General features: G+C 35.9%; 1 protein-coding gene across 3 annotated transcripts in view; it reads right to left on the bottom strand.

The window, feature by feature from the left end:
* The window catches only part of LOC149795384 (ADP-ribosylhydrolase ARH3-like), a 36,892-nt gene extending 18,839 nt beyond the window's left edge, over nucleotides 1-18,053 (bottom strand). Inside the window, exons 1-3 of one of the 3 annotated variants that reach the window (XM_089965170.1) lie at nucleotides 17,903-18,053; nucleotides 10,925-11,084; nucleotides 7,818-8,034 (exon numbers count right to left, since the gene is read on the bottom strand). In XM_089965170.1, coding sequence (XP_089821296.1) covers nucleotides 7,818-8,034; nucleotides 10,925-11,084; nucleotides 17,903-18,044 — 519 coding nt within the window. In that variant the 5' untranslated portion in view covers nucleotides 18,045-18,053. Of the gene's footprint in view, nucleotides 1-7,817; nucleotides 8,035-10,924; nucleotides 11,085-17,640; nucleotides 17,791-17,902 lie in introns of those variants that run through there. The other 2 variants (XM_089965171.1, XM_089965172.1) reach the window with 2 other exon arrangements.
* Nucleotides 18,054-26,615: the final 8,562 nt, after the last annotated feature.

The following is a 26,615-nucleotide window of genomic DNA, read 5'->3' as shown; positions in this document are numbered from 1 at the left end:
TTAAAATGCAAACAACATAGACCCTGGTCTGTCAGCACTTAATGTGCCAGCAGATCAGACTCTAAGTTGTTTGTTACACTGATTACTCCTAACAAAATGCATAGACCCAGATCTGCCAGTGTATTATGCGACAGCAGATCTAGGCTTGTGTTGTTTACAGATGGTCTCCACTTCTAAGCAAGTATGTACCGTATATCTCAACCTACACATCACTGTTGTTGGCTAAATGATATAACCATTTTGTCACATGATATTATGTTTCCTAATCCAATCTTACTTTTTTAAAGTGACAATCATAAACACCACCAATAGTTTGATTGGTCTGAATAGGCCAGCCTTAATGTGTTCACTTTTCATCTCAGCAATCTTAGGTTTTATCCCTGGTTTTCATATTTACAATGATGTGTGTTCACCCATCAAAGGCAAGTAATCTCCACTGGTTTCCTAAATCTCCTCCACCTCAAAGACCATACAATGTATCATATACCGTATATACTCGCATATAAGCCCCTTCATGTATAAGACGACCCCCAAACTGAACAGGTATAAAGACTAAAAAGTGCATGACCCGCATATAAGCCAACCTACAACTCCGAGACATCTCAAGATGCATGAGGTAAGTTATAAATGCATTTGTTTAGGCAAACTTATATTTTAAAAAATTACATGTATACTTATCTTGCAGTTGGCAATTTTTGCAGAGAACTCCCGATTATTAAATTATGTCTTAGATTTTCATTTCTTCTAAACAAAAAAAGTCCTACATGTTCTGTTTTATCACCTGTGAATTATTGTTGTGATGAAATAATTACTTTACTAAATAGAATGCTAAGTTTAAACATTATTCACATAAATTAATGATTTTTTTTACCACTACAATAATACAAAAATAAAAAAATAAACCAGAACAAAAAAGTAAACCACAACAATAAAATCGTGCACAATTAATTTCAATCCCAAGAATGATCACTACGAATGATTAACTCCATATACTATAGCGCCATTCCCACAAAAGAAACTTATACGAGTGAACACCTAGTATTCTTGTACTGTATACACCAATGTTAATTACCATCAATAAATTAAAAGAAGGAATGAAAATACATCAATATGCAGCAAATGTTTCCTGAAAAAACTAATTCAGAATACATGTTTTCTAATAAACAATACTAAATGCTTTACGAGTTGACAATAAGGGAATATGGTCGGATATACAAAGAGGGAAAAATAGTTGCCACATGTTCGGTACCATGAGTCTGGCTATTTTGGTACCTTTAGTTCAACAAAATTGGGAATCCATTATTTGCCAATCAATTGCTGGTACTTGCGTAACACACAATAACGTAGAACATGGTTTCTTTGAATTACGGCGGAGGGCCAATAGTTTTCACAAAACAGTTGCATGGATAAAGATTAACTTTTAATTAGTCGTGCTGGGTTTCTTGTTTATTTCAGACTAATCTTTAGCTATTGTGCAGTTTGACCATAACTGACCAGAATACGAAAATAGGGCACGTCCTGGGGGAAAATGGGGCATGTTACAGGGAGAAACGGTGAGTCTTTTTGTGAATTTCCTTCATATTGGACCAGGAGGATCGATCGATATTTAGTGAAAACAAGGCTTTAAAAATGCCACAAAAAACCTCCCAATTTTAGGTTCCAATCTCTTTTTTTTTTTTATTCAGTCCCCCTACTTGGCTTCTGAAAGGATCATAGGTATGCCTTACACCCCATTTTACAAAACTATGGTAATCGTGCTAATATTATGGAATAAAAGGCAATTATACAACAATGTCCTGGTATAGTTACTGGTCAAAATTCCCTCTTATCATAAGCCAGTTTCAGGGTTTTAACGATTAATTGGCCTGTACTGCTGTCGCAAAATGAAAGACAAATTTGCCGACTATCAACATAGGAGACGCCGAAACATCAAACTTTCCATTGTGTGGAATGTTATGATGTTTGTTCAGCTAAAACTCAAAACTAAAATTGATTGATGCTGATCTTAGTTGATCTATATGAGAATTTTAGCCTTTATTATTACCACTCTTCGTGAAGATCTAAATTATGATGGCTATGTGCCTTGTACAATTAAACGTGCTTACCTTTTAAAAAATATTACCTCAATTTGTAGGATCGCTCATATCATTGAAAATGAGTAACTCATGAGCACGTGATTCAACATAAATGAAACAGCTATTAAGGACTAGCTGAAATGTTATCTAGAAGAATGCAATTTGGTTGAAACAATGAATAATGCAGAATCTGCATCTAATATGTTTGGGAATAAGTAAGGATTTAAGTGATGCTATGCAGGCTTTGCACTGTATAAGTATTGTACATTATAGTTCAGCCTGGTCTCCCATGTAAACTCAACCATCCAGTGAATTATGAAGTCTGTATTTACCTTTATTTAACTTCGTGTTGGAGAAATCAGAAAAATACACAAGCAAAATAACAACAAAATCAATCATTGTACTTTATAACAGTTTAATAATTGTCCAGTCACCTAAAGTTACTTTTTTTTTTACATGCCTATGTCTTAGGACATGGAAAAAATTACTGTTTCATGTCCCAAGATTTACAGCCATTACAGTAGTCAACAAAAAGATCTAAAAACTGTCACGTTTAGACATTGGCCAGCAGATAAGCTGACCCCCTACAGGAATTTATTTTTTCCTAAATTATTCAGCTTATACACGAGTATATAGGGTATAATTGCTTGTAAGTTGAATCCAACTGTAAACAACACAGACCCTGATCTGCCATTGGATAATGTACCAGCAGATCAAGGTCGGATTGTATGTTTTATAGATATCTTCCAGCAAGCTGCATAGACTGTAATCTGCCAGTGCATTATGCAATATAGGTTTGTGCAGTTTGGAGTCGACTTGACTTTTAAGTGAGTATATATGCTGGATTTAATAAATACTGTCTATACTGTTTTACCACAGTAACTGTATATTTTGGTACATCATAAATGATATTGTGTACACTGTATCTGAATCTGAATCCGAATGTATACAGTGCAGGGCCAGTTATGGCATAAATTTGCACTGGAATCTGAATGTGTACAGTGCAGGGCCAGTTACGGCATAAATTTGGACCAGAATCCAAATGTATACAGTGCAGGGCCAGTTACGGCATAAATATGCACTAGAAGATAGAGCCAACTAGAATGTTTAATAGTGATACTGTTCAAGAACTGTCTTGAAGCTCTCCACTGATTTCCTGCACACAACACTGTCACTCAGACGACTGCAGTCCACAATTGTTTTTACGATAAAAGAATTTCTGAACTGTTCTGTTCTACAGTGCTCAACTACAAAACACACTGGTCAACAGTGAAATCATTACTGACTTGAAAAGGCCCTAATCTGTAGTATTTTGGTGTGCCGAACACGAATATAACCGTGAAAAATTTGTATTGGCTCTCGTTTTGAAGATATTCGTATACCTCATTTTCTATGTTTCACTGTGTAAATTTCTCCAGTAGGACTGCAGCAACATCCGGAATAATGATGTAACATTGCATAATACCATCATGCTCACATCATCCACAGTTGATTGCATCATTTTCTGATGCAATGCAATACTAATGCCATGCGGCTGCTGAAGTAAGTTGACGTCAGCAGTGTACTATACATGTGTAGGCCTATTATACTAATGCCAGGCGGCTGCTGAAGCTGACGTAAGCAGTGTACTATATAAAGCCCAATCAGATAGGTTCAGCATTTAAAATATTTTAGACGTTGTGCGAGACAGTTCAAGCTACTGTTACATAAAACTTATTATTTTATCCATTTACGTACAATAAAGAACAGTAATGCCTCGAAAGTGTGTTAATACCGCGGACAATTTTTGCTATATTTGTGGGGAAGTGACATTTGCCAACCAGAAGAAAAGTATCAATTCTCAAGTGAAGAAGGCATATCATCTTTACTTCGGATGCAAGGTTGGTGACCAAGACAAGCCTTGGGCTCTGCATATATGCTGTGCTACATGTACAACACAGCTTTCACAGTGGTTGAATTGCAAAAGGTCATCAATGCCGTTTGCAGTCCCAATGGTGTGGAGAGAGCCAAGCAACCACCTAAATGACTGTTACTTCTGCTTGGTTCCTCCTCTTTCCGGCGGAATAATGAAGCGAAAGAAGTCGAGAATAGTCTACCCAAACATTCCGTCTGCATTGAGACCAGTTCCACATGGTGAGGGACTTCCTATTCCAGAACCTCCAGCAGAATATTCTCTTGATTCATCTGACGAAGACAAAGGTGAGTCGACCTGTTCTTCTCCTGGTCCATCAGCATGCAGTGATCCAGATTTTCACTGTGGTGCATCATCAACCCCACACAGAATAACACAGGAAGAACTAAATGACCTGATTCGTGATTTGGACTTATCAAAGAACAAGGCAGAATTGCTAGGATCAAGACTCCAACAATGGAATCTTCTAGAAGAAGATGTCACAATTACTGCATATCGAAAGCGCCACCAGCAATTGGAGCCTTTCTTCAGAAAGGAAAGTAATCTGATATTCTGTTCCGATATTGAGGGCCTCATGAATGCTTTAAAAATCACTCATGACCCACAAGAATGGAGACTATTTGTGGACTCTTCGAAACTGAGTCTCAAGGCTGTGCTTTTGCACAATGGAAACATTCTTCCATCTATTCCAGTAGCGTATGCTGTCCACATGAAAGAGACATACGATAACTTAAGGCAGCTACTGAATTCCATTGAGTATAACAAGTACAGCTGGCACCTCTGTGGTGATTTGAAGGTAGTTGCCCTTTTAATGGGACTGCAGCAAGGATATACAAAATACATGTGTTTCTTATGCGAGTGGGATAGCCGAGCAAGGGAAATGCACTACATGAGGAAGGAATGGACTCACAGGCAGAATGTAGCCATTGGAGAGAAGAATATCCAACACCCAGCTCTGGTTGAGGCTCAGAAAATCTTGCTACCACCCCTTCACATCAAACTAGGTTTGATGAAGAACTTCGTGAAAGCCATTGACCGGACTTTGCCAGCATTCCGATACCTGCATGAAAAATTCCCTCGACTCAGCGAAGCAAAGATTAAAGAGGGAGTTTTTGTGGGTCCTCAGATTCGAGAGCTTTTCAAAGATGACCGGTTCAACAACTTGCTGGAAGGTGACGCGAAACAAGCATGGAATGCTTTTCGCCTAGTTTCTACAAACTTCCTCGGAAATGTTAGGGCAGAAAACTATAAGGAACTAGTAGAAGACATGTTGATGAAGTATAAGAAACTTGGCTGCAATATGTCTCTAAAGATTCACTTCCTTCATTCCCATTTGGATTTCTTTCCTAGCAACTGTGGTATTGTTAGTGATGAACACGGCGAACGTTTTCATCAAGATATCGCAACAATGGAACAAAGATACCAGGGAAAATGGTCCACTACAATGCTGGCTGACTACTGCTGGACACTCCTCAGAGATGCTCCCGAACAGCTGTACAAGAGACAGGCGAAGAAATCTAAGATGTAGTCAATGACTTGATTTTTTATAGGTAGGCTATTACAGTTGACCTTTTACTATTGGAATGCATTTCGTTATGTAAACATTAATTTCTTGCAGATTACAAAAAAACTAGAGCCAATTTTGCAATTTGACTGTCATATTCGTGTTCAGCACATAAAAATTGATAAGAATTGACTAATTTTATTTCAGTAACATGACTTTTGTAAAAATTTGTTGTCCAGTGACATCTACTATTATTTGATACTAGTTTTTCTACAATGTTTATACTTCAAAATTTGGAAAACATTGGGCTTTAATCTGTCATTTTTGTCTTAATGGTTTTAAAAATATATTTGGTGAGCGAGCCGGCACTAACCCCTACACTACTTATATAGATATGTCCAACCAAACCTACTACACTTGTCTTGGAGTGTTGGTAGACCCAGGTCAGTTAACATTTTGGTGACTCTTCCTGTTTTTATGGTTTTGTAATTACCAGATATAAATCTTGCTGCCTGGTGTTGAACAGTCTTGATTATATCAACATCCTTAATGTAGTATGGATCCCAGACAACACAACCATATTCTAACACGGATCTGACTAGTGCTAGAGAGGCAGTTCATCTACATGTCTGTGGACAGCGTCTGCGGTTTCTAAACTGTATAGTTTAGGACATTTCTACTGTGAACATCTTCGACTGGCTTACTTTGTGAACTCAACTAGAAATACTAGATACTGGATAAAAATGTGTTTTTACTGGCTGAGTAATTATTTGGGTCTCCCTTTCAGATAAACATAAAACTAATGTCTTTACACTCATGCTTAATAAACAGTCATAACCCACTGTTTTAACCAAATACGATCGTACTTCATCATTTTGAGAGAAAATAAGGAAGAAAAATTATCAGTGCATTATAAGTACTGTTTCGGCAAGGCTGCTTACATCACTGAAAAGAGTGATTCAACAAAGACAAAGACTGCAGGGACCAGCAAAAAAATAGTTGTCATAAAAATGAAAATCAAGTACTAAACAACTTCTCAATTCATAAAATGACACATAACTTTTTTTTTTTAAATATCGAATTTGAGTAACCATTTTTCTGGCACAGTAGTGGCAACTTCAGTCACTGTGATGTCTGCATAGCTGATTCTAGGGAATACTACACATTTTTAGTAGACAGATGGAAATATTTCAAGCATGAAGTGGGAAACATTGTATTGTAACAAGTGGTGAAGCCACAAGTGATAACACAAACTAGTTTCCACTTCACTTTTGAAATATTTCTGTATATGGACCAAAGAAATGTATCAGGCAAAGCATTTTAAGGAAGAAGTCATTAACTTCTCATTTTCAAATGTTCCGAGAGAAGGAAAAAAATAATATATTTTTTCCTGTGTCAAGATATATGGTAATTACACATGTACTGATGTAAGATTGCCACACTGGATAAAACAACATCTGCCATGCTGTGTTTTATCTCTGTTGACTCTGACTTGTAAAGATTTTAATATAGAATCTGAACACTGGTCAAAAAAGCTGTCACTGCCATCACCACTGGAAAGCAATAACCAATTCTCAGCTCTGACTCACACAGATGAAACAAAAATCATCTGTCACTTTATGCAACAAACAGAATTTTACATCTGTGCTAATTTCACTGACAATTTATGGAATTTGATAACAAGTTCATTATTTTTCTTGTAAAGGGTCCCAGATTTATAAATTGTTCAATTCCTTTCAAGAGGTTTGTATCAAATGAGCACTAAGCAAGATTTTCCATTTATTTTTATCTGATTAGTTTAAAATAAAATAAGCATTGATACAAGATTCTCTATTTCTTTTTGCATGGTTAGTTTAAAAATACAATTAACACTCATACAAGATTCTTTATTTCCTTTTCCATGCATAGCTTAAAATAAAATTAACATTCATACAAGATTATTTAAAATAAAATTAACGTTCATACAAGATTCTTTAAAATAAAATTAACATTCATACAATATTTTTTATTTTTTGTGTCCATGCTTAATTTTAAAAAAAAAATTAACATTCATACAAGATTCTTTAAAATAAAATTAACATTCATACAAGATTCTTTAAAATAAAATTAACGTTCATACAAGATTCTTTAAAATAAAATTAACATTCATACAATATTCTTTATTTTTTGTGTCCATGCTTAATTTTAAAAAAAATTAACATGCATACAAGATTCTTTATTTTTTGTGTCCATGCTTAATTTAAAATAGAATTAGCACTCATGCAAGATGCTCAACATTTTTTTTCCATGAACAGTTTAAGATCAAGAATTCAGAAAATCACCATACTCTGAGTTTCTGAAAGTCCATCTGTTTTCTGCAGGCAAATAAGGCTGCTGGTGCAATTCTCATGGCTCCACCATTACCATAGGAACCATGTCCATCAAACTGGCGTTTTGCTGGTCCAAATGGGTCCAAATAGTTTGATTCCTTCAGTGCATGAAAATTAAGGCAAATATTCCCTCCATAACCTCGCCATGGTTCCTTAAAATACTCTTCAGAAAACCTGTATGTTAGTGGTAAATGTAACAAATTTGTATTTGAAAAAGAAGGCATATGCAACTTCCCAACACACATACACACAATTCAATCTACACAATTAATAAATTCAGCAAAAACAGATAAGGCTTTTTGAAATGGCAAAACACACACAAGCACTCAAAACATGCTTACTAAGTTTCATTCCATCTACTTATAAAAATGAACATCCCAATCAGATATAATTTGTCTTCCTCATGTGGAGTTTGCTTACATGTCAAATATGAAGGGTTTTGTTTATACCATTTTTGAGTCTATGGTCCCTGAAGAACCTAAATTTTTTGTTTTAACAAAATTATATTGCATAGTTTATGATCCATTATGCTTACAAGGGTTACCCCCCTCTCTAAAGTGGAGCTAACATGAACTTCCCTTGATATATGTTGATATATGTTTGGAAGTAAATGTAATGTTTCCGGGGCACACACACACACACACACACACACACACATATATATATATATATATATATATATATATATATATATATATATATATATATATAGACCACCATATAAAAAAAAAATTGTACAAGTTTTTCTTGGATGATGCAGATATATCAACATGCCTCATATAGTGACTTATAAGATGAGTAGAACCGCAAACACAGACCCTGATCTGCCGCTGCCTAATGCACAGACCGATCAGAATCTGTATTGTTTGTTCTACTGCTTACTCATGTCAAACTGCATAGACCCAGATCTGTCAGTGCATTATGCAACAGCTGTTCTTGTTCCGTGCAGTTTTCAGTTGGACTCAACTTATGAGCGAGTACAAACAGTACTCCTGATTTGCAACAAACTGTCTAATCCAGACTTGAAGCCCAATTTATTTTTTACTGCTGAAAGTGCCATGGAAAGTGAGTGCTTATACTTATTTCAATGGGATGAACAATCTTCAATAGAAAGTCACCATTGAAACAAACAGTGTTCCCATGCCAGCTTTAAATGATGCATTGCCAGACTCTGGTTACTTCTACCATAAGAAAACAATAACACTTACTAACTTTGTGAACAAGCCAAGAAATTCTTATGAACAAATGCATAATAAATTAATACAACATACTATCTCAGTGATGTTTCATACCTTAGAAACTATTCATTGCCTCATCCTTAAAGAAAACTATTATAAGAGTTAATCTGTGGAGACAGCAAAGATTTCTGTACCTGTACTTTTCAGGAGGGGCCCAATCCATGGAGTCATAACTTGGAAACTACTGAGATTCCAAACCAAGGGAGATGCAGTGATTCAGTGGTTGGAGCAACAGTTTCATTACCAGAAGGCCGTGGGTTTGATTCCCACCACCTGATCTGGCTAGACCCACATTATTATGCATGGATAATGCTCATAATCAAACACACACGAAATTTTGATGACACAGGATTATATACCAAATCTGATCAAGATCTGATAGGAAAAAAATATGGTGTCTAAAGTGTTCACAAGAATTTCCAGGCTAAAGGATGTTAAAACCATTTAGTTTCTATGCTGGCTTAATTAAACATGGCTACTTTTGAAAATTCTGGTATTTCACAATACTTTCCTATACCACCCATACATAACATATACACTTGACACCTCAACCTACTACAATCACCTAAATATATAAGACAATGAACTATAGTACTATCCATTTGTGGTATCAATGCACAGACAAGAAATGTCAACAAGTCAGTTATCCTTTCTACCAATATATGGTGATAGGATGGGGATTTCAACAGTTTCCAAGTTATGTCCCAGGTGCAAATCTCCTTCCCAAGGGTCTGTATTGTATATATGTCGGATTCCATCTTCTCATTCAATTATATATACAGTTACAGCATTGGAATCTCAACAGTTTCCATGACCTATGTGTGTCACCTAGCTGCAAGGCTCATCAAATGCCATATCACCGAGTTGAGCAGGTAAGCATTCTGTACAAGGCATGGCCAACTGTTGCATGCTCCAAGAAAGTGCAAAATGATTAGAATATAAAAATTAAGCATAACTACACTATCAACTAGGTGAAGACAGACATTGGCAAACATATGGACCAACTAGCAGACAAGCAAGCAGACCAACAAGACAGACATTGGCAAACATATGGACCAACAAGCACACAACCAAGCAGACCAACAAGACAGACATCGGCAAACATATGGACCAACAAGCAGACAACCAAGCAGACCAACAAAACAGACATTGGCAAACATATGCACCAACAACAAGAAGTAATCAATATCAGGTCATTCAAAAGAGTTTCAAGACGAGGAGTCATGGGCTCTTCACTCAAGGAATTCAACAGCGCCAGTCTCAAGATGTGAACTGTTGTCAAGACGAATTCACAAGCTGTAGGTACTGATATGCAAATATCACCATTCAAATGAACTTTTACCAATTTGTTGCCTTTTATTACCATTAGCATCATTTTCATCAAAAGTCTGTTTCTTGGAAAGTGAAAACAGATTTTGCAAAGACATTTTTAATGAGCTGACATACTTTTCTGCACTCTCATAAAAAGTGTCTGCTGGTACTGTAGTGCCCTAGCATAAATCTCACCCAATCTTTCTTCATGAACCATTGCAGGTACTTACAAACTCAACAGAGGGGCAGTCCATTTCACAAGATAATTACAGTGTTATGGATTAACTATTTACCAGTTTCATGTCTGTTTACTTAAGTCTAGCCTTTAGCTATTTTGTAGATTGGTCACATCGGACCAAAATATATAACGGGAGCTTACTGGGGAAATGAGGCACATCATGAATTTCACACATATTGATCCAGAAGCTCATGTCTCAAAGAGCCCTGAATATGCATGTACCAATTTTTTTCCTGAAATTATTTTAATGGTTGACTGTGCTTTATTTAGATCAAACCTTCTTGCCATGTCTTTTACATTCAGCCCATTTTGTTCTATCAGTGAAGCCGCTACACTCCTAGCCATAGCTGTGTCATCTGTGAATTTATAAATTCTCCTGGGTTGTCTTTCTTCAACCTGACTTTCGGAGTTCTCTTGAGAATTACTTGAGACACTACCTGCAAGAAAAGATTTAAAACAAGACTATCAGTAAAAAAAACATATCAAAATCTTGCAAGCTAGGACATAATGTGTGGGACAAATGTCCCCCACCCAGGCAGTAAAAGAGGGTTTATGATATTCATGGTATAACAAACAAATGAACAAACACATGATCAAATCCAAATTAACATACAACTGAATAAATATGTAAATGGCTATATCCCCTCTAAACTTCATGGGTGAGGAACTAAAAATCCAAGACATGGTCTATGAAACTGAAGCCAAGGTCACACAATGCAGACGTTTGAACTTGGACAGGATATCAGAGATGTACTAAAACATTTGGTCAATATCCAATTTTGTTTATACTGCTATGACAGCAAAAACCTATAATGCTAAGTCTGAGCAGAAACTATATATATCTCTTACAGTTTTTGTGTGATGAAAAGTGCAATGGAAAACTCAATATATTTTTTCTTTACCATGACCTTGAAGATGCAACCCCCAATGTGGTACACAAGACAGTTTTATTAATAATATTATATCTCAAGTTTCATCTCAAGGCCTGTAATATTACAGAGTGGAAAGGGAAGCATGATGGGAAAAGTGAAACATGACCTATGATCTTGAGAGTGAAGATAGGACCACTAACAACACAGCACGCAACATACATCCTAAAATATATATTTTCATATGCCAAGCTACATCCCTTAATCTTTAACAGATCTAAAACTATAAACCAGATTGGAAAGGGTGCTGGAAACCTTAAGATATAATATTAGGACTTTTGACTCAAAGATATGACTCCCAGTGTGGTAGGTGACACACCATCTAATGATCATGTATGAACATACCAAGTTTCATCCCTTAATTTAAAGTAGCGCTAACAAAATAATGTGAAATGGACAGTGTGATGGAAAAACTGAAGTATCAAATTTTGACTTTGACCTTGAAAATAGGTAAAAACAATATCATATTTGGCACACCTTCTGAAGATGATGTTTAAATACAGATGGTTTCACCGCTTGATCTAAAAAGGGTTTAATGTTAATGTCCAATGTCTGGACAAAAGAGGACATGGTTTTAACTCATTTGGCCCTGAAGGTATCTGTCATTTTCGCCTGAAATGCGAGTAGAAAAGACATTCTGGTGGCTATTTCTGAATACATCGTAATACATAGACTTTCCACAGATTTTCCATTAGACTAATGACTAGTTGTATTAGAAACATTGTTTTCCATTGGTTATTTTGCTTGCGCATTAGCAGAAGGGTAAAAGTTGGAGTTTTTTTTGTGCTTAATGGACCCATTATTTTCATATGGAGACCACTCTTTATTCCAAATGCCCACCTTATCCTAGATTTTGCAAAGGTTCACATGTCTGTGTGCAGTTCAGACCAGTCTGCCTTAGATCTGAGGCCAAAAGGTCTAAAATCCAGACACAAAATCGGATTCCGACCACAAGCAAATTTTGGGTGAAAATTTCTTTAAGGTTTTTCCCTCTGTATTTTGCAGTGCAACTAGAATGTCCAGATTATTTGGTATCATTGTAGAGCTATATCTGTCTGCTTTTTTGTAATACCAGCCACTTTGGTATCTCTTAAATGACCTTGATGCTGCAGAGCTCAGTAGTGGGGTACAGCCTCATCACGCCTACAGGCGGGATTGGGGCTAAATGAGTTAACCAAGTTTTTGGAAATTTCTTAGAAATTGTCAAAGATTGGCTATTTTTGTAATTTATGTGCAATACTGATGCATAAATGATGAAACAGATAAGTAATATTCAGATTTGGTGATGTCACCAGAATTCACCCATTAACTCATTCAGCCCTGGAGGTTTTTGTTGTTTTCGCCTGAAATGCAAGTAGGAAAGACATTTTTGGGGCTATTTCTGAATACATCATAATACATTGACTCTCAACAGATTTTCCATTAGACTAATGCCTAGTTGTATTAGAAACATCGTTTTCCATTGGTTATTTTGTTTGCACATGAGGAGTAGGGAAAACTTTTTTCATTTTTTTTTTTGTTGCTTAATGGACCCATCATTTTTGTATGGAGACCACTCTTTATCTCTTTATTCCAAATGCCCACCATATCCTTGTTGTTGCAAAGGTTCACCTGTGTGCAGTTCATACCAGTTTGCCTTACATCTGAGGCCAAAAGGTCTAAAATCCAGACACAAAATCGGATTCCGACCACGAGCGAATTTTGGGTGAAGAAAAAAAAGGGTCCAAAAAAAACAGGTTTTTCCCTCTGTACTTTGTAGAGCAACTAGAACATCCAGATTATTTGGTATCATTGTAGAGCTACATCTGTCTGCTTTTTTGTAATACCACCCATTTTGGTGTCTCTTAAATGACCTTGATGCTGCAGAGCTTGGAATTAGGGTACAGCCTCATCACGCCTACAGGCGGAATTGGGGCTGAATGAGTTAAGATATATATCATTAAACATTTGTTTTATTTAACATGTAACTAAAGCATTTATTTTTAAAAGCATTTGGAGAATTGTACTGCTTTACAACAAAAGGCAAGTTTTTCCAAACAAGAACCCCATAAAATTGAAAGTTATTCTTATACCTTATACTGCTATATTTTAGGCTTTAGGCTACTTGACTTATAAGCAAGTATATATGATATTTCAAAAGATGCACACAATGACAGTAATAGCTCAGAATCCTGCATCATCTTCAATGATCATTGTTATACTAAGGGAGATAAATTCTGAGGTGACTGCTACTGCTTGGCACCAGAGACAGTGACTAAACTGTTGAAAATTAAAAGCACCATTTACCATCTATACTCACTTATAAGTTGAGTGAAGCTGCAAACAACAAAAATCCTGATCTGTCATAGCATAATGCACCTGCCGATCAGAGTCTATGTTGTTTGTTCTACTGATTACTCCTAACAAACTACACAAATGCAGACCTGCTGGAACATGATATGACAGCAGATTTGTCTGTACAGTTTGCAGTTAGGGGTCATCTTATAAGCAAGTATATATGGTATAAGTTTGACATATGTATTAATGCTAAAAGACTTGCATGTATCTGAACTGTTTATTACTTCTGACAGAGAAAATCAGGAAGCTATCTTAAGGGTAAGTTAGATTCTTAATTTAATCTTGATATCTTAGTATCATTTATTGAACAATTATACCAACAAGTCAGCCTGCATTCGATAATACACCTCAGCTTGCTGAAGTTTCTAGACACATGTAGCAGTCATTGTTAGTGGAAATCTGAGTGGGAACTCTGGTAAATAGGTAAATGCACCCATCAAATAATTTGAATTATTGTGGAAAATATTTATTTTTTAAGTTAAAAGACTTTACTTTTCCAATCAATATTTTTACTAACAACAACTCACATTTGCTACATATTACTAGTTCCTGATTAATTATGTTTTAAATGGAATATATTTTGTGTTCCAGTGGTCACATAAACACTCACACTTATTTTAGCACAAAAATTCAACATTCAACATTTTTCAAATCTTTACATAACTTGACATTAATGGCATTATGAATCAAACTGAAACATGTAATGTTGTTGTACCATCTGCTCTGTAAGTGCATGGTATTTCTGGTATACCAATGTATTTTCTTCCGGTGAAAATGTACCATAATACTTTTCACAGTACTGGTACACATGCAGTTCTATCACTAAGGAATGAATGGATATTCAAGAGTAATCTACTTAAAAATTTGATGATATTAACAGCATGTTTTCACTTTGATGTGTGAATATACATGTTTGGAAAATACTGCATCAGATACGCACAGAACAATTGCCCTGCAAAATGGATCATTCAGTTATGTACAGTATTTTGTATCTGCCATTTAATGAGTGAACAAATATGCACATTGTGCTGCTACCACTGCTCTTAAATAGACAAACAAAACAGGTGATTCTGACATAATTGTTGAACTTTTTTGGGTCACTTACTAGAAAACTTTTTATACAAATTTCACCCCCACCTCCATGCTACATGTCTGCGGCATGATGCCCCAGTGCTAGGCCTCACTATAAACTGCCACAATGCAGACATCATAGCGATATGACTGAAAAATTGTAAAAGCTACATTAAAAGTCCAAATCACACACACACATACATCACCACCACCCCACACTCAAGTTACTACTTAGCAATACTTAGTTGCACTTATCACTTCACATAACACTAGAACATCACACCTAAAATCAATATACAATTATCTCCTTCAAACTAAGCACAATATAAAATGAAAATACAGTGTTTGACAAAATTATTATTAACTTTGCACATTAGCTATACTTGTTCATATAATTAAATATCTTAAAACTAATTGCAGTGCCTTCTTTTTGACCAATAGTGACTAAATCAGCTGAAGTGGTGTACTACATTAATATCTTGTCCAAAACTGCTATTTAGCTTATTTGTACAAAAAGATATGACTTCCATATCCTATCGAGAGGTTTTGTTCCTGTCTCTCTACTGCAGTGAATCATCTGAAACAAATACACCATTATTTTCATCCCAGATTATTTTATTCTCTGTCTCAAGCTTATCAATTCTTGACATTAAAGACCTTTTTCCCGTCTATTTTGAGGATGGGTTGAGACTACGATATCAAAGCTAGCCTATCGCTATGTTTCATGTCCTCCTCCCAATACAAATAGTAATCTTCATCCAAAACAAATGGTAATCAACCTACCGATACATTGTAATCCTCCCAATACAAATGGTAATCTACCACCCAACACATTATAATCCTCCCAATACAAATGGTAATCTACCTCCCAACACATTGTAATTTGCCTCCAAATACAAATGGTAATCTTCTTCCCAATATACTGTAATCTATCTCCCAATGCAAATGGTAATCTACCTCCCAAAACAAACTGTAATCTACCTCCCCATGCAAATGGCAATCTACCTCACAATACCAGGGTAATATACCTCCCAATACAAATGGTAATCTACTTCCCAATACAAATGGTAGTCTTGATCCTAATACAAATGTTAATCTACCTCCCAATACAATGGTAATCTGTCTCCCAATACAAATGGTAATCTTCCTCCCAATACAATGGTAATCTACCTCCCAATACAAATGGTAATCTCCTCCCAATACAAATGGTAATCTGCCTTTTAATACATTGCAATCTAGCTTTCAATACAGTCCTACCACTTATAATTATATTGTCACCACTTACATCAACAAGCCACCTATGTTGATGAAAATACCAAGTGCCAGTTCTGTGTTCTATTATTACTATCAAATTTGTCATGACTATGTTAACGTAGAGATAAAAAATAACTGTACATGTCAACACAAGCCCTCGGTCCCAACTGTAACAAATTCTTTGTTTTCTTATCATTTATGTCAACTTATGTCAGCTTGCCAGTTCCAACTCGTGCTTTACTCTACAATTATTTGATGTTGCCACTAAGCTTTATGGTGCTACCACATTAACAACAAATGGACATTTTTGGCCCTCAGGGGTTTGTTTCCATGGCGACTTCAACAGCATGTGCACCTTCCATCAAGACAAACCAGCTATAATCATTTATATAAATGTGCTCTGTTCATCAAAGAAGTTAGCACAAAACTTTTATAAAAGCAACAAAATCTTTCCAAAGTTATCAGTGAAAGGAGCAAATTTATTGTGTCGTGCAAGTTTTGTTTTCTGCAGGATAACCATAAATATATGTGCATGATGTATTACACTATTCTGGAATTTGTGAGTATATTACAAAACTGAGGCAGCCAAAATCTAGCCCAATCTAATAGCATATAGAATCTAAATACTGTATCAACTAAACAGCTACATGCTGCTGGGGACAATGCATATCATAATTAATTGTTTAGTGATGTGTTGGTTGACAATGGATTATATAGTACATAACAATGACACTACCATTGTTTTAAAGATGTGTTTGTACACTGTATATATTTTCTAATGGGATGTGACTGATACATGTGATTTTGTAACACCTGAACTATACCCAAATTCATTGATTTTTCATGTACTGTATACTTCATACATTATGGATTGTATAACACAGAGGTGAAACAAATGTAAGTTGTCAATCAACAAGTGTATTCCAAACTGGTTTTGTCTTTTATCTATACTTAATTAAAATGTATATTATTTGTTTCCTCAAGGTGTAATATCTATGCACTGATGACAAGTTATCTCTTACAGGCAAATTTCACTTGTATGCTAATTTTTTTTTTCTTTCTCAGTTTCCCCCAACATTTATTTCAACAGCCGCTTATGTTGACAGTATAACATTTGGCCTGCGGATGTCGAGATAAACGGGTAGTAGTAGTACTGTACATCACAATCTGCCTCTCAATACACATGGTAATCGACCTATCAATACAAATGGTAATCTACTTCCCCGTACAAATGGTAATCTACTTCGCAGTACAAATGGTAATATAACTTCCAATACACGCGGAACTCTGAATACAATATAACTGTATTCTGCTTTCAATCCAGACTGCAGAAGTTACTGCTTTTTTCAGGCCAAGAGATTTACTGTTGTGAACTGAGTGAAAAATGAAATCCAATTCATACTTTTGGGAATTTTCTGGGCTTACAAATTGGGTGTCTTCCGAATACTGTCTGATGAAATATGCTAAATTATTTGACTTCCATTATTTTGATTGTTTTTCTATCATTCGAAATATATCTACGCAATATTCAAAAATGAAGGAAGTAGCTGGAAGCTCCCCACCTCAAATTCATAGAGTTCTCTCCCCTACCCCAGCCATAAAGAAAACCGGTGCCTTACTCACTATATCATATACATATAATGTCGACGATCAAACCACCATACCGGCTTCAATTTTTTCCACTTGTCCTAAGACTCTGTCTATATTTATTCCGGGTAGCCATGCTCCTTCAAAAACAGCCCCGATACAATCACCAACAACTGCGCCGACAAGAGAACCATGGAACCGAGATATTCTAGAAACCATATTGTTGTTGTTATTGTTTGTGTTTATTCTGGCACATTATCGGAGCACCCCTGTAGTTGTTCTACATTAATTCGACATGGTGGATGTGGATAACAGAGAAAAAAAATTATACTGACATGTGCACCATCGTGTGCAATAAAAAGGGTAGCGAGATTATGCCTTTAAACACAAATATAAAACAACCTTTTTTTTACAAACTTTCCGAATTTTATTCCATCCAGTCTGTCATAATACTTATACACATACTTGTATGTGTTTCCTATGTACTTGTTGTATAATTAGCGTAGTTATGTGTTTTTTTTTCTTTTTTTGTTTAATGTGATAGAGGGTTGGGGGTGAGTACCATGGGGTAAAAGTACTAGGGTCGGCAATGAGAAACAGGGACGGTCTGCCGACTGGAAATATCTATGGGGGTGGGGGTGCCTTATGTTATGTAGTCTTGTATCATATTTTAATATAGTACATTTTTATACATCGCGAACCTGTAGCAGAAGAGAACTTGGCATAATGGCCCATTGATAATAAATAAGATTCGTTTGTTACGAGGTTAGGCTCTTACAAAAAGTAACAGAAAAGAGTGAAGCTTTATAAAATTTAACAAATAATATATTTCCCAAGAATATCAAGTGAAAAATGAGGGGAGAAAAGAACTAACGGCTTTACGAATCAAATCCAAAATAAAATCAAAGAATTAAAAAATAGAAGTCTTAGTAATAAAAAGTCCTGAACGAAACAGTTCGAATATCGATGAAATCCAGAATGGAAGACACTGACGACATTAATCGTCAGCGAAGTGCTGCAAGCCTGCAATGTCAACATTCACTTGTAGAATCACAGAAAATATTATTCCAATTTTTTAATTCTGTATAAATTTAAATAAATGTCCTTGTCTAATAATTATTTAGAGCACTAGTATTTCCAGGGAAAAGAATCACTTTTCTTCAAAATAATTTGAAGGAAATAAAATAATTAGCCCAAACCGGACACAACATAAAACACCTGGACGTCTCAAGTGTTAAGGCACGGATGACTTCTTTCTCAATACATCAGTAATAATTCTAACTAAGACGCAAATCAGATTCCCGCATGGGAGTCAACCTTCTAGAAATGGAAGTTTGTTATATGATAAATAGTATGTCGTCCAGGTATGGCCTTGACTTAACATAATAATTCTTACTCTGAGAAAGAATAAAAATAAAAATAATAAAAACGTTGTTTACTAAAACTATCACTGGTTCTGAATCAATGTCAGAAACTAGATACAGTGCTTATATTATTAGTTCTTTATAATAAAAAAACAGCCAGTCAGGTCAGACAGAACTGAACTGAATTTCTGGACAATGTCAAATCCAGTAAATAAAGTTACATTACAATAGCATGTAATGGAATAAAAAAAATTGTTAAAAACTAACAAACCAACAAAAGAATTAAATCAAATATAAATTAAATCAAATATACATAACACATTATTATTATTATTATCATTATTATTATTATTATTATTATTATTATTATTAATGTTGTTGTTGTTGTTGTTGTTGTTATTATTATTATTGTTATTATTATCATTATAAGTAGTAGTTGTAGGAGCGGTAGCGGTCTGTATTATCTTATCTTATCAAGCAGTAGTAGTAGTAGTAGTAGCAGCGGCAGCAACAATAGTAGTATCCCTTAAAATATTTCGGTTTGATTTCATACAATGTTCTAATATTCTATTCTATTATCTGTTGATTTATATAATTTATTCAAGGGAAATATCCAAGTTTGCTTTTGCAAGATATATTTCTGGAGATTGTACGAACTTGTAAATTGACTTTACAAAGTTGTTTCGATTTTCTAACATGGCTCATTCTCTGTCATTTAAACAAATTGACAGTGTTGTGTTTATTTATTTTGTCAAAGATTTTATTCCCCAGATTTCACAGTTATATAGTACAGCATGTTTGATAAGAGTATCACACACCTTATTCAGATTAAAGATTATTGGATTTTAATGGTCGTGTGTTTTAAAGAGAATTTTTAAGGTGCAAACAATTATTTTTAAAAAGAAAGAAGTAAAGGTTATGTAAATGCTGTGGAATTTGTAAATTTAAAAACATCATCCATATCTGATGTTGAATTGTATATAAATAATAGTTCATATTTTTATTTTTTTTTAAAGAAGAGATCAGTAGAGAACACAAGCGCACGCGCGCTTTGCCAACGGTATAATTTATTTTACTGCATCCATATCATGTAAAATCTATCTCTTTCCATATCAACTGCGCCTGGTTAATTTTGTGCATTTTTTTGCACCGGAGGTTTTACAGATACGTTAAAATTGTCAATATTTTCCCCAAAATAAATTATTTAATTTGTGGTGTTTTTAATGTATTTACAAAAATTGTATTTATCCCTCGTCGAAACTAAAAGCGATACTAAAATTAGGAAACTGAATTGGAATTTAACTACGACTGAAAGAACGTGCTATTCAAATGGCCGAGGCTAAAAGTTGTACTAAAGTTTCGAAATCAAAATGTAATTTAGTAGAGACTCAAGAAAAACAGCACAAAAAAATAGGCAAAATAAAAAGAGCAACCAAACGAAAAGTTTGAGTTTGAAACTAATGCTTTAAATTCTAAAACTCAAACAGAATTTAGCGAAGATGAACAATTAAAAAAAAATATTGCCAAATTTAAAACAATATTGTTTAAGTTTTATCAATTTTCAGGATCTAAAATCAGATATCAAAATTAAAGATTATACAAAATTGAAGACAAAAAATCAGATTATTTCTCCTTACCATTTAAAAACCGTAAAAACAACAATGCATTTTTAAAATTAACCAATTTTTAATTTCTCACAATTTTTTAAAATAAAGATTCTATATCAAATTCATACAGGTTACACCGCACAAATAAAACAAAAACATTAAACATTTAAGTAAATTTACTTCTTTTAATAAAATAAAAATACAACAAAAACGCTTATTTTTTATTTTGGTTTTCCTTTGGGAGTATCAGCATGATCAGACATATACATACATGCCTACAAACAGATACGTGGCATTAATAAGTATGTATTTCTCTCTCTCTCTCTCTCTCTCTCTCTCTCTCTAGCCCGCATGTATCTCTCTCTACCGACTTGGAAGACCGAAATTTTCTCAATCATACAAGCGAAGGTGAGGCTGATTAGCCTTACTCTCCCAATCGTCCACGCTCGGGACTCGTGCTCCAGCTTCATTTTCTTCCTTTAACGAGCTCTTTGTTCTTTCTGTTTTTTCCTTCATCGAAGTCAGCACCAGCTGTTTGGACCAGATTTCGCTATATATATATATATATATATATATATATATATATATATATATATATATATATATACACACACACACTTCCTATACTGGTTGGATGAAGTAGAGTATAGGAAGTGTTATATATAGTCCAAATGGACCAAGTCTACACTCAATCGGTTACCCTGATTTATTTGCTCTTTATTCCTCATAGGATCGACAATGAATCGCAAGAATGGCGAAGTCATCGCTGTACATGCTGAAAGCGCGGAGATAAATGATAGATCCCAAAGGTTTAGTACACACAATGGACAGAACACTTTTCAGGATGAGATGATTAATGCTAACATGAAAGATATATCCCCTTTGGAAAGTCAAAAAAGATCAATAGAGACTAAAACAGAATTAAAAATATAAATTAAATTTTTTTTAAAATTCAAACGATAATTACAAGCAAATAAATAAACCATTTTCTTTCTAGAAAATTAACCTTTTTAATAAGCCCTGCTCAATCAGTCATCAGTAAATAAAGAAAATGGGATTAGGGTGCCCCCCACCCCACCCACCCACCCTTTAGCATGTACAGTAAGTAGTGAATGGGGACACCCTAGGGACAAGGGGACTTTAATGTTAAATAGGGGTATATCCACTCTGGGGACAATGGAAATTTAACATGGGAAAAAAAAAGACATCCACTCTGGGGACAAGGGAATTTAACATGGGAGAAAGGAAATATCCACTCTAGGGACAAATGCATTGGAACAATGGGAGAAAACAAATATCCATTCTAGGGACAAAGGCAATTGAACATGGGATTTTTTTTTGTTTTTGTTTTTTTTAAAAAATTAAAAAATAAAAAATAAAAAAAGGGGTAGGCAATGGAAAGTCAATCTCTTTTCGAGAAATGTGGGTGGCCCTGAAAAGGGCCTATGGGTTTCTTCTTCTTCTTCTTCTAACTCCTTAACTTCTTTATCCATGCTCTTATTTTTTCCATCATTCCTTTCTTCTTCTTTTCTGTTTCCGTTATCCAGTCCGGGTGACCCATGGCTCGGAACTTCTGTTGGATTTTTATCCAGTTATCGTTTAGTTTCTCTAGTTCTTCCTTTTTCTTTCTATTTTCTTCTTCTTTTCTTTCCTTTGATCACTTTTCTTTGATCTTCTTGACCTCTTCGGTCAGCACATTCCTCATTACTTCTTCCCCTTTCTTAAGCTTGTCTAAGCCCCACTTCACAAAAGACCAATCTGTCCATTCTACAATGTCTTCTAAAAAAACACCTTACACTCGTCACATAAACTATGGCTTCTTTCAACTTGCCCACTTTCACATACGGTGGGTTAATTAAACCTCTGATTCTCTTCTCCTCATCCTCTATCATTTCTTTCACAATATCGATTGCTAAGTGGAGGCTGGTTACTTGTCTTGAGACGAAGTCTTTTGTCACTGCATGCCTCCATTCCTGTTCAAGCCTTTCTGCTACATTCAATCCATCCACCATCCAATACCAACTTCCCATAAGGTTGTTATACAAAGCTGAGGCTGCTGGCATGTTCTTGTTTGCTTATTCCGTGGAATGGGCTCCAATGGCAAACACTGTTAGTTTTATAGTTAAAGCGCGGACGTGATGGAAAACATCCCCCTAAGACATAAAATTGATATTACCTAAATCATAACCAAACAACGCGCCGACGTGAAGGAAAACATCCCCCTACTTTCTCATTTCATATAATCTACTATCCACATAAGTGAAGCAACATTTAACAAACCCCAAATCTACTATTTACACACTCAAATCATTAAAACAAAATCCATAATTTACTATCCACACAATCGTACGTGAGCGGTTACAAAACCCAAACTATACTCTCCACATACGCTAAGAAACAATAAACAAACCCATAATCTACTATTCACACAAACGTACGTGAGCGCTTACAAACACAAACACACAAACACATACCCTCACACTAGGAAAAAAAGAGTCAGTGTTTATATTCACACTACTCTACCTACACAAATTGGCAAATCGATTGTTATTTCTTTTCTAGAGTATTGGGGTAGCCCTGAAAAGGGCTGTTTGTTTTTTTAACTACAGATGCACCTATCTAATGCTGGCACCTTCCTGGTCTGGCGCCACACACACATCTTCTTCCCCAGTCTCCTTTTACCTTTTTTCTTGGGAGTGCAGAGGCGGGATAAGTGGCTTCAGAATCCCAATTTTCTGTCTCTGGGATTCTGAAATTTCCTCTCTCCTTTTCCTCCTCTTCTTTTTTTCTTCTTTCCTCCTCCTCCTCTTTCATCCTTGCCTCTTCGACAATGGCCTCCGCGGCCAGTTCATTTAGTATGCGCCTGGCATATTCCAGGTGTATCTGGAGTTCTAGCAGTTTCACAATTCTGGTATTCATTGTCTTGTCAACGAATGAACAGGGTAGCTAGACTGCCCAGCGAGTTTCAATTTATACTAAAAGCGCGGACGTGATGGAAAACATCCCCCTAAAACAAAATTGATCTTACCTAGATCATAACCAAACAACGTGCGGACCTAAAAGAAACACTCACTCACTTTTTTATACTACCCATCACTATTCTAAAAAATTTTATTAAACAAATAATATACTATTCACATACGCAAAGCAATCAAACCCCAAATATACTCTCCCCACACCTCAAACAGCCAAAAACATGATCTTAATCTACTATCCACACCAACGTACGTTAACACTTACAAACACACAATCCTATACATAAACACATACACTCACATCGCAAAAGAGTCAGTGTTTATATTTACACTACCTACACACATTGGCAAATCGATTGTTATTTCTTTTCTAGAGTATTGGGTAGCCCTTAAAAGGGCTGTTTTTTTTTTTTTTTTTTGTTTGCTATGGCAATCTTTTAGTTTCTAAGAATGCGACGTCCTCTGAGGATAGACTTTCTGACGATGGGTCTGCTTCTTCGGAAAGAGAAGAAGAACTCTTTGGTGTCGATACGACAATCGACAAAGCCTCTGTCAGGTTCAGGTTGCTGCTGCTGCTGCTGTTGTTGCTGTTGCTGCTGTCTCTGAAGTCTGTACTTCTCTGTCCATTCTTCTTTCTCCCTGTTCACTTCTTCTCTGAAGAGCTCTTCTATCAGGTCTTCAGTGACTTTTAACATTCTCACATTCTCTATCTCTTCTGGCTTCGGTATCAGACTGTGTCTGACCCTATGCAAATTCACGTAGGCTTCGTTTAGCTTAGCTAGTTTGGAGCACATCTTCGTAGGAGGATGAGTCGACAATGGATGGTTAGACTGGAAACGTCCCCGGTTCTTAAAGTCAAAGCGCGGACGTGAAGGAAAACATCCCTCTACGGTTTTCGAGCCGGAACGTTCAATGAGTGTCATGAGAGGGATAGTAAGAAGTCAAAGAGCATGAATCAACATTCTTATAGCCAAACAAAAGACAAAGGCATTTTTTTTCAAAACACAACATTTTTATTCAAAATCACTTAACACTAACAAACAACTCTAACATTTTTAACAATAATCCAACTATATAACATCAAACATTTTTTTTTCCAATCACAAACATTTTTTTAAGTAACACTCTACTTTAAACAGGGCTGACAACGTTGTGAATGAAATTGTGATTTCCACTGTTGGAAGTCATTAGGCCATTGATGGACACTACGTTTCCTAGCTTGAGACAAAAGATAAGCATAATGGTCATAAAACCATCGATCTACTTTCACATCGTTTCTTGAAGAAGAACGAGGATCAAAATGAGTCACTAAATGTTCTAAGGAATAGCCCAGGCTGCGATGATGCAGAAAATACACACAGTACTGTCCACACACCAAGGAATCTGTGCCTTGTAATTTAACATTATTGAATCGGGTGGTGTGAGCATTTCTTCTCATAAAGTCAATGATATCGTCTTCCAAAGGGGGCAATCCGTACGAATCGAAATATTCCACACATCCTTCTTGAGGAAAGTAAACGGCTACCCAGTGGGTTCCTGGGAGATGACTGTCGTCCGTGTTGATCACATAAGCTAGATGGTCTTGAGGTTTGCGATGAGGGAGTTCATCTTTAGCACAGACGACAGGATTCCAAGAAGCCGTATACGAACTGTGGTTCAAAAGGTAATAAAGTTCCCAAGTATCCATTTTTTTGTGTGTTTTTTTTTTCTTCTTCACAGGTAATAATAAGTCATCAATTCGATCCTGACTTTTTGCTTGAAAATGTCTGACAAATAACCGTTTCTTCGCTTCGTCTCCTGACTCTGATTCAGGAGAGCTTCGATACGATGGATCTCTTGAGTGGTTAATGGTGGACAAGAATGTTCACGCAAGTCTTTATACCACTGATGGAACACGACTTTGTCCGAGATGAGACTCCAAGCATCGTCCAGATACTCGTTCAATTTTTCTTCTTGACTCAGCATCAGGCATTTATCGTGTTGAATTTGACTGGGATGATCGTTTTGACATCCATAGCAATCTTTTTTGATCAATTCCGTCATTTTTTCGACCAAGTGTTTGGCAAAACAGGAGACTAAATGCGCTTCTTGTTCTGGCCATCTTGACTTCATCATGATAACTTCTTCGTCTTTGTCTTGAGATTCTTCTTCCCCGGTCTCCTCACATTCCATCTCCAACGTTTCTCCACTAGGTAAAGAGGGATAACAGTCTTCCATAGCTTCTAATAGTCTAGAATGACTTCTCTCAAACTGTTGATTTCTATGGTATTATCAAATTCTGCATACAGGATGACGTTCACCGTTACATCAGGGGCTGGATCTGCAAACTGAAGTTCCACACGAATCTGGCCGGATTTTATAGGGTGGAAATGTCCCTCGTCACTGCCCTGGTCAGGGGTGAAATCAAAAGCCCACAAAGCGTAGCCTCCTGCGTAATCTTCGTACGTAATACCGTGACTGGTCTTGGTTCCTAACTGACCGGTGGCTTCGTACAGGGACAAGTACGATCTCAAGTAATTGTTCTGGGTAAACTTAGGCTCAAATGGCCGGGTACACAAGGTCTTGCCATCGCGACTGACTTCGATTTTCTTCACGTTGAAGTGTTGAAACCTGAAAGGATTTTCATTGAAGTCTCCGTTGAAGGCTGAATTCAGGACCATACCAAGGATTAAACGCTTGGGTAACTGTCCTTGGAACAGATGATCTTTGATTATGGATTGATGGTTACGAGGAATGGTGAACGTTTTCACTTCCACGCGTCGGATGCGATACTTGGCAGTCGTTCTGCTCAACGTTTGACTGATGTCATTCCCCACTTTAGGTAACACTTCCACGCGTCGTACG

Source organism: Sinohyriopsis cumingii, chromosome 7 (assembly GCF_028554795.1).
Source record: "Sinohyriopsis cumingii isolate HCF-2022 chromosome 7, ASM2855479v2, whole genome shotgun sequence".
NCBI lineage: Eukaryota > Metazoa > Mollusca > Bivalvia > Unionida > Unionidae > Sinohyriopsis > Sinohyriopsis cumingii.
Note: the sequence above shows the minus strand (reverse complement) of the source record. Positions and strands in the feature narration are given on the sequence as shown.